This window comes from Neophocaena asiaeorientalis, unplaced genomic scaffold (genome assembly GCF_003031525.2).
Source record: "Neophocaena asiaeorientalis asiaeorientalis breed wild unplaced genomic scaffold, Neophocaena_asiaeorientalis_V1.1 scaffold138, whole genome shotgun sequence".
NCBI lineage: Eukaryota > Metazoa > Chordata > Mammalia > Artiodactyla > Phocoenidae > Neophocaena > Neophocaena asiaeorientalis.
The window spans coordinates 5,304,560-5,318,643 of record NW_020172632.1 but is presented as its reverse complement, the minus strand read 5'-3'; the positions used below and the strand labels follow the sequence as shown (position 1 = coordinate 5,318,643).

Here is a 14,084-nt window from a genome sequence, read left to right as displayed (position 1 = left end):
TTTCTAATATTGCCAAGCTCATTCTGAAAGTATAAATTTAGTTCATAACTTAAGATTCTCTTTACACTGTATTTTTAAAAGTCTGTGTCCTTAAAAATCAAACACAATTTAGAAATGGCTTTCCTGTGCAAGGAGAATCTCACTTGAAAAAGAAAAACACAGTTCTCTTTTTGGTACATACGATTCTTGCTGCAGACATGCTGCATGGCCCAAACTGCCCATAGCTGGACTCCTGGTGTTGTGAAACAGCCAAGTAATGGGAAAAATGGATTAAAGGACCTAAACGTTCAAAGAAAAGAATAAAAGTTACATCCTATACTTAGTGTCATTTTCTAAAGCAATGATTCCTGAGCTTTTTGCTACAGAAATTTCATCCTGCTATTTTTAAACTATAATATAAATGAGCTTCTATAGAACGTCTTTTCTTTGTCTTAGCCATTTGATAAACGAGTATATTCAGACAAAAGTCTTGGTACAGAAGATGGAAGGCGATCAGAACAACTTATTTTTTCTCAAAAGCACCTGTTGGTCTTGAAGATACACATTTGAAGAATCGCAGACTTTGGTTTGGAAACTTAGATAAGGAGAAGTTAGTTGATAACTAACCAGAACAACACCATGACGGAGCTCTAGAATTAGCCTTTCTATTTCTACAAGTCTTCTGCCCAAAAATGTACAGAACATAAGTGGGAATCAAAAGTGCTGGCAGCATCAGCATTTATAAAGTAGACAACAAAATAAATTGCAATAATAATATTTATGCAGCAATCTGGAATACTTCTGGTATATTAGTAACTTATCTATCAAGTCACCTAACTGTCATAAACAGAGTTAGAATCTAGTATGCTCTTCAGTAAATTATTATAAACTGTTTCCCTGAACAAATCAGGTGCTATTTCTAGTTCTCTAAATGTGTTCTCGTTTTAGACCTCCTTGCATTAATACTCTACCTAAAATCTTCTGTCTCTACTTAATTATCTCTCAAAACTCAGCTCACAATCTACTTCCTCTGGAAGCTTTTCACCATTTTCCAGTGCACGTTCAGAGCATTCTATGTACATAACTAGCATAGGAGTGAATTATTTCTGATTTACATTTGGTTTCCATCACTAGGCTGTAAAGTTCTTGTATGGAGGCACCATATCTTACTCATCTTTGAATTTCAAGAGCATAGAACAAGACCTTGGCACCTGTTTTCAATAAATGTAGAATGAAGGAAGGACTGATGAATGACAGGTAGCAAAATAAATTTAAAATACTTTATTTTAAAGCCAGTATGAAGATAGATGCCAAAGGGTAAAATCTACATCTAATAGGAATGACCTCTACACAAGCAAAATGACTAGATATTAATTATCTTGCTAGTTACCTGTATGCTACCATCTCACACTCTGGAGTTGGCCATTTCAAAATTGCTGAATGCTGAAAGACACAAAGCACACAAGAAAGGGTTACAGTATTTATTTAGCATTGCATTTTGAGGGTTTCACAGTTTAACCATTATGAATGTTGTTTGTATGCTTCCAAAAAACACCAAATTACCCTACCAGATCATCCAGAAGAGAATTCCTCTGGCTACGACTCAATGTCCAAGCTTGTTCTCCTCTAGATATTAAGTGGGCAATAATCCCAGCTGCAAAGTAACTGACTTCCACTTCAACACTATGTAGAAGGCTACTGATGTGGTCTATAAAATCCTTCCACATTAATTCAGAATGCAATTCTTGTACTTCAGCTATATTGTTCTGGAAAAAAAAGAAGATATAAAAATTAAAATAATATGTATAATAAATGGCTAAGTGACACTGCAACGATTTAAATATGTATGGACAAAAGTGAATATTGTTGCTATGTTAGCACAGTGGGATTACAGGTGATTTTATTCCTCTTCTCCCCAAACAATAAAATAATAAAGAAACAGTAGCGAGTTCTGTTTCAGGTAAAACAGTAAACTAGATAACCTAAAAATGTCCTGCTATAAAATATCTAGGAGTGCTGAGTAAAAACAGGCAAACAAACTTTATATATGTAACTTTTTTGGTGGGACAAAATGTAAACAGGGAATCAAACTAGAGCATAACAGGCTATCACTGGCCTGCAGGGGCAAGAGAACTGGGTTTTAATAGATATGCAAGGGCAAAAGTAAGGGCCAGAGATCGGAACTAATACAAGGCAAGAACTTTCAAAGCATTACACCTCAGTAAAAGAGGGGATTGACATAGATACATAAAAAAGAAGTAATCTGGGCTCTGGCCAATTTAGATTGTGCTTGATCTTCTCCAAAACGATCTAAGATTCAACTTATCTCACTACTCTGAAGATTAATCCTCATTCTTTTTTTTTTAATTCTTTATTTAATTTATTTATTTCTGGCTGCGTCAGGTTTTAGTTGCGGCATTCAGGATCTTCGTTGAGGCATGCGGGATTTTTCATTGTGGCGTACAGGCTCTTTGTTGCAGCGCCTAGGCATCTCTTTCTAGTTCTGGTGAGTGGGCTCAGTAGTTGCGGTGCACGGGCTCTCTAGTTGTGGCAGGCGGGCTCTGTAGCTGTGGTGTGCAGGCTCCAGAGTGTGTGGGCTCTGTAGTTTGCAGCACGCGGGCACTCTCATTGAGGTACGCGAGCTCAGTAGTTGTGGCGCATGGGCTTAGTTGTGCCATGGCATGTGGGATCCTAGTTCCCCAATCAGGGATCGAACCTGTATCCCATGCACTGGAATGCAGATTCTTAACCAATGGACCACCAGGGAAGTCCCTAATCCTCATTCTTAAAACTTCATTTGATCTACTATGAAATCATAATTCTCTTCCTAACACACTGATTCCATTTCTTAGGAACAAAAAACCCTGGCCTTTTCGTTGGTAAGAAACTATTCACTCCCTAGCTTGTCATTCTATAACAAATGAAAATGAAAGCTATCGTGTCCAAATGTATTCTCTGTAACGACTAACAAGTTTTCTTTTCCAATCATGGAAGAGTGAGGATGGAAGAGACAAGTGTAACTTTACTCACTACATGAATGTGTATAATCCTGTACCTTTCCATCAGCATTAGTGATAAATCAATGTCTCCTATGCCCCTCTCTAATCTCACATATTCAAACAAGAAAAGGAATTTCACATTCATTTTTTAAAAATTAATTATCTATTTTTGGCTGCGTTGGGTCTTCGTTGCTGCGTGTGGGCTTTCTCTAGTTGTGGTGAGCGGGGGCTACTCTTCATTGTGGTGCTCGGGCTTCTCATTGTGGTGGCTTCTCTTGTTGCGGAGCACGGGCTCTAGGCACGCGGGCTTCAGTAGTTGTGGCTCGCGGGCTCTAGAGCACAGGCTCAGTAGTTGCGGGGCACGGGCTTAGTTGCTCTGTGGCACGTGGGATCCTCCCGGACCAGGGATTGAACCTGTGTCCCCTGCATTGGCAGGCAGATTCTTATCCACTGCACCACCAGGGAAGCTCTCACATTCATTTTTTATACTCTTCCCTATTTATGTTTTTTTAACACAGCATGTATCATTTTACAGTGACAAGAAAAGGAAAGATAGATATGCCTTTTAAAATAAACAAATTAAAAAAAGATAGTCCTCTGTCTCCTTCAAGCTTGGGGAAGCTTGATAGAAAGAAATATAAAGACCCTCTGAGAAGGACACACCTTGTACTCAAAGCCCCACAGATGGTGGTAAATTACAATTCACAATGAAAACAATCCATAATGAGTGAAATCATCAAATACAGTAGAAAATTAGACTCTCCCAAGAACCTCATGTAATATAAGATAGTACCTGATTTTAAAAAGTTAAACACACACACATACACATACACATGAAAATGCAAAAGACAACACCATTAAAACAAAAAACAACAGATAAGGAAAGATTTGGAATAGAGCATCAAAAGAATTATGACCATCCTTTCTTGCCATAAACAAGTTACTGGAAAATCAGACAAAATATATAAGAGAACTGTTTTCAGACAGCAGACAACTAGCTATACAGGAATGTAATCCCTGAGAGAAGATATTCAAATGGGGCAGTTTCTAGATTGCTACGCATATAAGGGGAACCTAAAGAGTTGGCAGTTTTGCTGAGTTGAGGAGACAGAGATCAGTCTTCAGGGTGGCCAAGGCAGCAAAAATTTGCAGAACAAAGCAATGTAGAGGAAAAAGTTCCAGAGAAAGAGAAAGAGAGGAAAGACATCTGCAGAGGGATCCCTTAAAATCTATGGCTGAGTACTGATATGGAGTGAAACTCCATGAGGCCAGGGAAAGAACCACCAGAAAGCAGTATGTGAATAAATCCCAAAGTCACGCAGGGTTAGGAATGATTCACATTCTCACTAGCCAGAGTGAAGAGATCTCATAATAAACAAAACATTTGATAGTAGTGGGGTGACTAGGATAAAGTAGTAGGGTAAAGTTTGAACTGAAGCCACTTTAACAAAGCAAATACAGGCATACCTTGGAGATATTGTGGCTTTGATTTCAGACAACCACAATAAAGCAAATATTGCAATCAAGTGAGCCACCCAAGTTTCTTGGTTTCCAGTGCATAAAAAGTTATGTTTATACTATATTGTAGTCTATTAAGCGTGCAAAAGCATAACGTCTTAAAAAAAACAATGTAAATACCTTAATTAAAAAATATTTATTGCTAAAAAATTCTAACCATTATCTGAGCCCTTCAGCAAGTTACAGTAGTAACGTCAAACAAACATCACTGATCAGAGATCACCATAACAAATATAATCCTAATGAAAAATTCTGAAATGTTGCAAGAATTATCAAAATGTGACACAGAAATACAACGTGAGTTAATGCTGTTGGAAAAATGGTGCAGACAGACTTGTTCGACACATAGTTGCCACGAACCTTCAATTTGTAAAAAACTCAGTATTTGTGAAGTGCATAACATGAGGTATGCCTGTAAATAAGCTTTGAACGGAACAACTTGATCCGTGAGTAGCTTAACTGAATGCCAGCACAAAGTCCAAGATTCTTTAAAGGAAAACAACAAAACTACTAATCAACAAAGTAAATTAAATTTCACAATGACTGCAACCAACTAAAAATTACCAGGCATACAAAGAGTCAGAAAAACATGATCCTTAAACAGGAGAAAAGTCAATCAATAAAAATAGACCCAGAAATGACAGGGATAATAGAATCAGTAGACAAGGATTTAAAACAGTTATTATAGGGACTTGCCTGGTGGCACACTGGTTAAGAATCTGCCTGCCAATGCAGGGGACATGGGTTTGAGCCCTGGTCCAGGAAGATCCCACGTGCCACGGAGAAACGAAACCCGTGCGCCACAACTACTGAGCCTACATGCCACAACTACTGAAGCCCATGTGCCTAGAGCCTATGCTCCACAACAAGAGAAGCCACAGCAATGAGAAGCCTGAGCACTGCAACAGAGAGTAGCCCCCACTTACCGTGACTAGAGAAAGCCCATGCGCAGCAACAAAGACCCAACACAGCCAAAAAAATAAAATTAATTAATTTAAAAACACAGCTATTATAAATGTTATAAATATGACACGAATGAAAGAAAAATATAAGCTTGAGGAGAAAAAAAATGAAGATATAAAAAAGATCTAAATGTAACTTCTAGAAATAATATATACATGTACCTGAAATGAAAAATATACTGGATGAGATTAGCAGCAGATGATATGCTGCAGGAAAAAAATAATCAGCGAACTAAAAAACAGTAATAGAAAACAGCAAGGTCAAAACACAGAAAGAAAAAAGGAAAGAAACCTGCCAAAAAAGCCAGCAGAGTATTTCTGTGACTTTTGAGACAATTTTAAGCAATCTAACATACTTGTAATTGGAGTCTCAGAAAGAGAGGAGATAAGAGAGGGTACGGAAAAATATATTTGAAGAAATAATGGCCAACATTTTTTCAATTTATGAAAATTATAAACCTCAAAACCCAATAGAAAAATATCCACTTGGACTTCAATAGTGAGCAAAAATTTATCTTTTGAAAATTAAATCAAAGACTTTTTCACATAAACAAAACCTAAATGAAAATTCATTGCCAGCTTACCTACACTAAATGTTTTTTTAAAAAAAAGAGTAGTATGAGAAATACGTGGCTAAGTATAAAAGACAAATTTCTCATTCTTAAATCTATTTAATGAAAGATTGATGAGTACTCTTGCTTCTGGCCAAGATGGACTAAAAGGGGCCAGATTTACCCTCCATTCTAAAACAACTGAAAAAACACAACATGAAACAAGTTTTCAAGATACTAGACATTAGGTAATAAAGAACAGTGACGTTTAGAGATGGAAAACAAACAAGGTGAGATGCTGCCTTGAGAGAGTTTCCAGGCTGTGGCACAGGGATACAGAACTAAATGCAGAGCCCAGTGGGCTCATGGAGTTGAAGAGATGGAGCTGAGAGTCCAGGGAGACCAAGGCAATTCATAGGACAGAGTACCAGAGAGAAGACAATGTACATGGAGAGAATCCAGAGAGCCGCAGGGAGTAGCACTCTATTCAGCAGAGTACTGATCAGAGCATGACTGTGAGGAAACTATTTGAGGGAAGAAAAAGAGCCATCAAAAAGATTAAAGTTCCCAGCACTCACAAAGGGCCAGGAATAGTGCCTGTTCTCACCATCCATTCTGGAAAAACTCTTCATTCACAGGGCATTGAGCAGAGTACTCAGGAAGGTCTTGTTTCAGCAGTACAGAATAATCAACCCTAGCCTCAGCACTGCTCTGGATCCTCCTAATAGATCATAAAAGCAAGATCAGCTCCGCCCTCACAACCTTCTCTGGGCGTGGGCCACCGGGTGGTTCTCAGCGGAGCAGGCTGAGCTGCGGGAAGGGAACCCTGGGGGAGAGGAGGGCGCAAGGCATTGAGGCAGGGGCAAGTGACCAGCTGCCCTTCATTACCAGCTAGGGACGAGCATGCGGCCGCTGCCCCACCTGGCTGCCCACGATCACTCGTCTGCGGAAATGTCAGCCGCCGGCGCCCGGGGTCTGCGGGGCACCTACCACCGGGTACTTGACAAAGTGGAGCTCCTCCTGCCTGAGAAATTGAGGCCGTTGTACAACCAACCAGCAGGCCCCAGAACAGTATTTTTCTGGGCTCCAATTATGAAATGGGGGTTGGTGTGTACTGGATTGGCTGACATGGTCAGACCTGCAGAAAAACTCAGCACAGCCCAATCTGCTGTTTTGATGGCTACGAGGTTTATTTGGTCAAGATACTCACTTGTAATTATTCCCCAAAACTGGAGTCTGTTTGCTGTTAATTTCTTTGTTGGGACAGCAGGAGCCTCTCAGCTCTTTCGTATTTGGAGATATAACCAAGGATTAAAAGCTAAAGCAAACAAATAAGAGTTCTGATCACCCTAACAACCTAGATGTGGACATAACCGCTGGGACCTAGTTTGATTTATTATTCAGTTGTCAATAAGGTGATGCTAACTGTGCTAACGTTTGTAATGCATAAAATCTAACTGTAATTGGGAGGTAGTACTTGGTTCAACAGAAAAATACGGCAAACTTTTAATAATAAAAAAAAGCAAGATCAAATAGGATCAAACTGTTTAAAAGTAAGTCAAGGGCTTCCCTAGTGGTGCAGCGGTTGAGAGTCTGCCTGCTGATGCAGGGGACATGGGTTCTCATATTGGATAAAAAAGCAGGGTGCAAAGTATATGCTGTCAATAAGAAACACACTTTAAATATAAAGACAAATATAGGTTAAAAGTAAAAGGACGGAAAAAGATAAATCATGGTAACATTATTCAAAAGAAAGCTGGAATAGCTATATTAAGGAGACAAAGGAGATTTCAAAGTAAAGAATATACCAGGTCATTTCATAATGATAAAGGGGTCAATTAAGAGGGCATAGCAACTCTGTTTATGAACTTAATAACAGAACTTCAAAATATAGGAAGCAGAAACTGATAGAATATGATAATTGCTAGAACAAGTAGGCAGAAAATCAGTAAGTCTGTGGTAGACTTGAATAATATCAACCTACTAGACCCAACTGACATTTATAGAACACTCTAACAATAGCAGATTATACATTCTTTTTTTTTGTTTTTTTTTGTTTTTTTTTTGCGGTACGCGGGCCTCTCAGGCCTCTCCCATTGCGGAGCACAGGCTCCGGACACACAGGCTCAGCGGCCATGGCTCACGGGCCTAGCCGCTCCGCGACAGGTGAGATCTTCCCGGACCAGGGCACAAACCCGTGTCCCCTGCATTGGCAGGCGGACTCTCAACCACTGCGCCACCAGGGAAGCCCTGAATATACATTCTTATCAAGTGCACAGGGAATACTTACCAGGATAGACCATATCCTGGGCCACACACAAGTCTCAATAAATTCAAAAGGACTTAAAACAAAGTATGTTCTCTGACCATGAAAAATTAAATTAGAGTCTATATCTCAAAATAAATTATTGAAAAAATTCAATCACAAAGTAATGGAGAAAGATATGGAAGGAAGCACACCAAGTTGTATTAATATTAATTACCTCACAGAGATGAAAATAAAGAGATGTTGGGGACAAAACCTTAAACTTTTAAAATACATTTTGCACTGTTTCACTAGCTACAATAAGCATGTATTCCTTTTTTTAAAAAAAAATTTATTTATTTATTTGTTTTTGGCTGTGTTGGGTCTTTGTTGCTGCACGCAGGCTTTCTCTAGTTGCGGTAAGCGAGGGCTACTCTTCGTTGAGGTGCACGGGCTTCTCATTGCGGTGGCTTCTCTTGTTGCAGAGCGTGGGCTCTAGGCATGTGGGCTTCAGTAGTTGTGGCGTGCGGACTCTAGAGCGCAGGCTCAGTAGTTGTGGCACATGGGTTTAGTTGCTCTGAGGCATGTGGGATCTTCCCAGACCAGGGCTCGAACCCATGTCCCCTGCATTGGCAGGTGGATTTTAAACCAGTGCACCACCAGGGAAGTCCCCAGCATGTATTCTTTATGAAATTTTTTTAAAAAGCATTTTTAAAGCCCTATAAGATCTCTCTGAATATTTAAAATCAATTCCCTTTTTCCTTTTATAATGACTTGAGTCGAATTCTGTATCTAATAATCTACAAACCCAGAATAAAATACTCAAATACTATAATTTACTTAATACTTCTCTATTACTGGGCATTTAGGTAGTTTTACATTTTCTGCTTTATATAACTAAAACTACAGTAAATAGATAGTCTTCCTTAAATGCCAGCCCTCAGCTTTCCCCAAAATCCATCTTTCATACTCCTGCATCTAGAAAACAAATACTAATCTATGCCTCCTGTGATCTAATTCCTCGAGAGCAGAGGTCTGCTTTGAAATGGGCTTTACCATACGGGTACTTTTCCTGTTGCAGTGATTAAAGGTGATAAAATATCTGATCCTCACCTTTGTCTCAAAATCCTAGAGGGCTCACTTTAACATATATCCAGTATATTTATGGAACATCTGATTTGTTAAACAGTTGTTTAAGCGGTAATTATCAATTACCAAACATAGAATCTAAGGACACTTGTAGGTTAGTGACATTTTTCATGAGATTTTTTTTTCTGATTATACAAGTAAAATACGCTCACAGTGAAGCTTTGTACTATACCAAAATATATAAATAAAAGTATGTAATTTATATTTTTCCTTTTAGTGTGGTGAAAATCTTAATATGTATATATAATTTTGTAGCCTGCTTTTTTCCCTTAATTAAATTATATATATTTTCTAACGTCATTAAGTGTTTACAAATAGAGTAGCATCTTTCTATGTATTACCTCAGATGGAAAATAATTACAGCTTGAAATTAGCAGGAAATACTTATATCTTACCAAAAGTCCTAGGACTTTCTGTTGAATGGATGACTCAGTTGGGAATGACTGTAAAAAGAACGAGAAACCTATAACTAAAGAACCAAATATAATAAATAAATGCTCAAATCAATCAATAAATGAATGTCAAAAACTGTAGGCTAAATTCCCATTCTAACCTCTAGAACCCTCATGAAGAGTTCCAACCCTTGATTTTCAATAAAGTGTCTGCAAGTGGTTGGAGATTCATCTGTGAGGTTCCAAAGTGCACTCAAAGTAAACTTCAAAGTAGTGTCCACTGAATTTTGATTGGTTTTCTGCTTCACTATTTGAAGAAGTTGCTGAAAAGAGGAAAATAGAATTAATTTCTAATTACTGAATTGTTATTACAATTACTGGTAATAACACTGACTAATAAGTCCATGAGGATTAGTTTCAGGGCTTCAAACATTTCCTATAAAGGTTCTTACAAGGACAACAAACAGCCTCTTGGATCAGACTTTTCCTTCAACAAGAAAAAAATAGAGGATTTTCATAAATACTTTTAAAATATTCTGATCATACCTAAAATCTAATCGCCTGTAAATAAAATGAAAAGCAAGATGATTAAAGCTTAGGACCAACTATCTTACCCAACGGGTCACAACATATACTCATTTCAGATCCTGGGATAAAAAAGGTGGAGGGGATGAAGAGGGAATGAATCTAATATTTACTACACATCAGCAAATCATATCCTATATTGTAATACTGTCATCCCCATTTTTCAGGAGAGGAAATTGAGTCCGAGAAATATTAAGTAATTTGATCAGAGTCAACTTAGTAAGAGAAAGTAAGAACTGGAAGACCTAATTCTCTCTAACTCCAAGTTTTCCTTAAGAAAAAAAAGAAAGGACAAACTACATACAATAGTAAGAGAATTAAAGTCTAAATTGGATTTAAGTAAGATGATAGCTTTGAAATTCCATTTGTAAATTATTTCTATCATAGCTTTAACCTAAGAAATTTAAGCTTGAAAAAGAAATATTTTAAGACCTACATGGGCATACATAATTCCATTTTTAGTTTACACTTTTGAGGGTAAAAGGGAGCTCTGCAACAACAGATACAAGTAACATTAACGAACACTATTACTTAAAGTTATGTACAATTCAGGAAAAAATTTTTAAGAAACACAAACATCTAGCTGCAATTATGTAACTTAACAGCATAGTGGCTAAGAGTGTGGCACTAGAATTGGGCTCCCTTAGCTTAAATATAATCTCTGCATCTGACTAACTGTGTAATAACCTTGTTTGCCAATTTAACTCTTTGTTTCCTCATCTGTAAATTGTGGGTGATAATTAAGGGCTTAAAAAAAAAGTTAGCTAGCATCATCATTACTACTACTATTAATTCCTGCTAATTCCTACTTTAAACCAAACAATTTTCTCCCAAAGCATGAGTGCACTACTTCCTTAATATCTTTGAGTACACCTCCTGCCAAAATTACTGAAACACATGTACAGCAATGAAAAGCCATTTTTAAAACTAAAATGTCATCCCTAAAAGAGTAAAAATAAATCAAATCAGCATCCTTTTCTATTCATCTAACATACGTATCGTATTTTGTGCTAGGCACTTAGCATATTCCTTCAATTAATCTTTTTTTCCTTTTTATTTAATCTTCATAACAACGGTATAAAGCATTTTATCATCCCTAAGAAAATTTAGGTGACTTGTCTTAAATCACACAGCTAGTAAGTGATAGAACTGGGAATAAGCCCAGATATATTGACTACTCCTTCCTTTGTACCATCACAGCCTCCTCCTCTTTTTACACTGCTTTTTTCACTCATATCACTCTTATTATTACATATTTATTAGACTGTATTACTGTATTACGACCAGGTCTACATAGCTATTTTCTCTACTATACTGTGAATTTCTTACGGGCAGGAATTATAGCTATAATTCAGTGTACATCCCTAACACCTAATAAGGTGGTAGGTACCTGATGAGTACCCTATACATATTTACCAAATGAGTGACTTACTTTCTCATTACATACATAACTTGTAAGTTATAGAAAAGGGGAGTCTCTCATTTGACTTTTCCATCTACTATTATTATTCAAACATCTCACGCCAGGATTGTAACAAGCAGCTCCTAAGTGGACTTTTTCCTCAGTCCCCCCCTAAGGCATGGTTTACATTTATCCCCTTTAAAGCTTTTAACTTTTCACTGTTCACTATATTAATTCCTCAAATGAAGCAAGTAAAATCATATATCAGCTATTTACATTATCTTCTTCCCTAAAGCATCTAGTACAACCTTATGCCTAAAATAGAGACTCCACATTTTCTTCATAAATAACAAAATCACAGAATTTTAGAACTAGATAGGATCTTAAGGTTTATTCAGGCCCCAATGGTCCAGGTAATTTATCTAAATTCACAAAGTGAGTTTACAAGTTAGATCCCAGGTCATCTGACTCCTAGTTCAGGGCTCTTTCCATCTCTGTTAAGGAGTAAATCTGCCTCAATCAAGAGAAATTGATTCGCTCACTTAGAAGTAACAAAAATAATCTTTTAAAATATAAAATGTCAGAAGATACACAACACTGCCTGAAAATAACGCAAATGAAAACTGTTTAGGAGTCTGTACAGACTTACCCTGACAATGAAGAGTTCAGCACCAAGCTGTGCAGTTTGTTCTGTAGAAAGCTGCAAGCAAGCAGAAGACAAAGTAAATGTCCAAGAATTCACCAGTGTGAGTTTAATATCATTCACTGTAACAGACTCCGAAGGTCAGACTAAAATCTCTGATCAACCTGGAATTCCACAATACCGAATACAGCTTGAGTAAGTTACCTGGCTTACTAAAACCTCACTGGCACACAGATTTGGGGAAAAATAGTAACTGTCATGGGAAATAGTTTCCTACAGAAGATTATTCAACAAGAGTTCAGGCACCTTGGCAGCCAGGATGGAAATGATTGCAACTGCCATCCTTTGCATGTTTTGATCCTCATGGTTGCAGAGCCACTGCATGACAAGCTTGGCTGCTTCAAACCTGAAAACACACAAAGAGTTTCATGAATTAATCCTGGAGGCCCCAGGCATTTCCCAAAGCTCCAGCTGGGAACTGATGCTACAATTTAGGTAGGTGAGAAGGAAGGGGAAAATTCCTCCTAATTGATAAGAGAATAACAAGTGCACTTAGTGTTGTGGAGATGGTGTCATTATTAATTCTGACAACACTTTGTAAAGGAATAAGAGTTTGGAAAATATGGTCAAAAATATCTGGCATTCATCTTCTAGAATTACAACATATTTCTATTCTGTAGTGATTTCTATACTATAGCAATAATTTAAAGTATTTTCTGGGTTCCTCCCAGTACCTAGCACAATGGGAACATTCATTCATTCACTCCAAAACATTTACTGAGCTCCTGTTTTGTGCCAGATACTGTTCTTGGTGCTGGAGAGAGGGTAGTGAACAAAACAGAAAATATCTCTACTCTCATTAGAGCTTACATATAGTGGGAAGACAGATAATAAATAAATAAGTAAAATATATGGTTTGTTTAGGTACTGACATATGCTTTAGAGAAAAAAAGAAAGCAGGAAAAGAGAGGATATGACATGTGGAAACTTTATTAGTCCCCAAGCATGCCCATAATTATGAGGTAATATAGCTTGGTAGTTAAGAGCAGATTCCAAAGTTCTCTGAATTTTGGGGCCGGAATTCTAGCTCTATCTAATTTAATGACAATAATAAAATAAACTATTTTATCATGTGAGGCAATGCAGTCAGGTCATTAAGAACATGATACACTTTGGAATCAGCCTGCATTCAAATATCACCTTCACCATTTACTAACTTTGGGACCCTGGGCAACTTCCTTAATCTCTCTGAACTTCAATTTTCTTGTCTGTAAAATAATATGATCTATTCCGTAGGACTGCTGTATATGATATCACACATAAAGCTTAAGACTTAGTACAGAACTTGGCACATACCAAACTTTTGATAAAGGTTAATTTTTTACTAGTATTGTCTCCCTCTGTGCCTTTATCTGTGCAGTTCCCAAAACACAAAACAATCACTCAACCAGCTTTCATTTTCAAGGCAATATGGCATGGATATAAAAAGTAGAAGCTCTGGAGTCAGTCTGGATTTAAATCTAAATTCTGCTACTTACTATCTTATCACCTTGAGCAAGTTACTAAACTTCTCTGTGCCTCTGTTTCCTCATCTGTAAAATGAAGATTACAAGAGTAACAATTTCACAGGACTGTTGTAAGGACTGAATAAGCATATGT

General features: G+C 37.4%; 1 protein-coding gene and 1 pseudogene across 3 annotated transcripts in view; one reads left to right on the top strand and one right to left on the bottom strand.

Moving 5' to 3' along the window:
* ZYG11B (zyg-11 family member B, cell cycle regulator) overlaps positions 1-14,084 on the bottom strand; it is a 76,238-nt gene that overhangs the window by 15,859 nt on the left and 46,295 nt on the right. For all 3 annotated transcript variants that reach the window (XM_024739285.1, XM_024739284.1, XM_024739286.1), the window contains 7 exons: positions 12,732-12,831; positions 12,432-12,482; positions 9,957-10,118; positions 9,799-9,846; positions 1,548-1,745; positions 1,370-1,422; positions 182-279 (listed from right to left, as the gene is read on the bottom strand). In XM_024739285.1, coding sequence (XP_024595053.1) covers positions 182-279; positions 1,370-1,422; positions 1,548-1,745; positions 9,799-9,846; positions 9,957-10,118; positions 12,432-12,482; positions 12,732-12,831 — 710 coding nt within the window. The remainder of the gene's footprint in view (positions 1-181; positions 280-1,369; positions 1,423-1,547; positions 1,746-9,798; positions 9,847-9,956; positions 10,119-12,431; positions 12,483-12,731; positions 12,832-14,084) is intronic.
* LOC112395865 (mitochondrial pyruvate carrier 2 pseudogene) lies at positions 6,961-7,414 on the top strand (annotated as a pseudogene).